Here is a 775-nt window from a genome sequence, read left to right as displayed (position 1 = left end):
AAGCGGTAAAACAGACATCTCTCCCTGCCGTCCCCCGGTGTTTGGTTGACAGCTCAGTTGTTTTCTGTCACCGAGGATGCAATTTATTTTTTAATAGCATGTCTTATAAGGGATGCCCATTTGACTGACAGCCTGGTATTTATACATGCAGCTCCAGAACATGTGCTGTGTTTTATAAATAGGCACTGAATCATTTCTGAAATGTTAAACGAAATCTATTCTTTTCTGAACAGAGGCACCAAACAAAAATATCTTAATGGATCCCCAATTAATTGCATGCAGGGAGATTTTCCTCAGATCACAGAGGAGGAATGAGAAGGTTGCCATATAAATCTTAAATGTAAACATCGGGGGGAATCTTGCTGTCTGGATTTAGCATCTCTTGGTCAGTAATTCGTGCACCGTAGCGAGAGCTTTGGAGGGGTGCACATTTCGCGTCCCCTCCCCCCCGGCTGCCATTGAGGCAAATACCTTTCTTGGGGGGACAAAAATATCGGGCAATTTGCAGGCAGCTGGGGTTTGCCACTCTTTTAAAAGACAAACTGCAGAGCTGATTTTTGGCTGCTGATAGCCAAAGCCCAGGGGTTGCAAACGGGGTCTTGAGCATAGGCTCGAGGAAGGCAGCCGGGGCACTGCTCAAAAAAGCAGTGAAAAGGCTTTTTTTTTTAACCATGTGTTGCTATTTCTCTGGCTTTGCTTGCATAGGAGCTGCTGCGACAGGGCTGTGTTTTCCAGGAGCGGCATGGCTGGGAGAGGCCCGGCTGGTTCAGCCCCG

The 775-nt window shown here is 47.2% G+C and overlaps 1 protein-coding gene across 1 annotated transcript in view; it reads left to right on the top strand.

Moving 5' to 3' along the window:
* The window catches only part of SARDH (sarcosine dehydrogenase), a gene marked incomplete at its 5' end in the record, with an annotated part of 22,609 nt that overhangs the window by 9,125 nt on the left and 12,709 nt on the right, over positions 1–775 (top strand). Inside the window, one exon of the mRNA XM_009699610.1 lies at positions 706–775. This exon is cut by the window's right edge and continues 3 nt beyond it. Coding sequence (XP_009697912.1) covers positions 706–775 — 70 coding nt within the window. The remainder of the gene's footprint in view (positions 1–705) is intronic.

The sequence above is a fragment of the Cariama cristata genome, unplaced genomic scaffold (genome assembly GCF_000690535.1).
Source record: "Cariama cristata isolate BGI_N322 unplaced genomic scaffold, ASM69053v1 scaffold18994, whole genome shotgun sequence".
Classification (NCBI taxonomy): Eukaryota; Metazoa; Chordata; class Aves; order Cariamiformes; family Cariamidae; genus Cariama; species Cariama cristata.
Note: the sequence above shows the minus strand (reverse complement) of the source record. Positions and strands in the feature narration are given on the sequence as shown.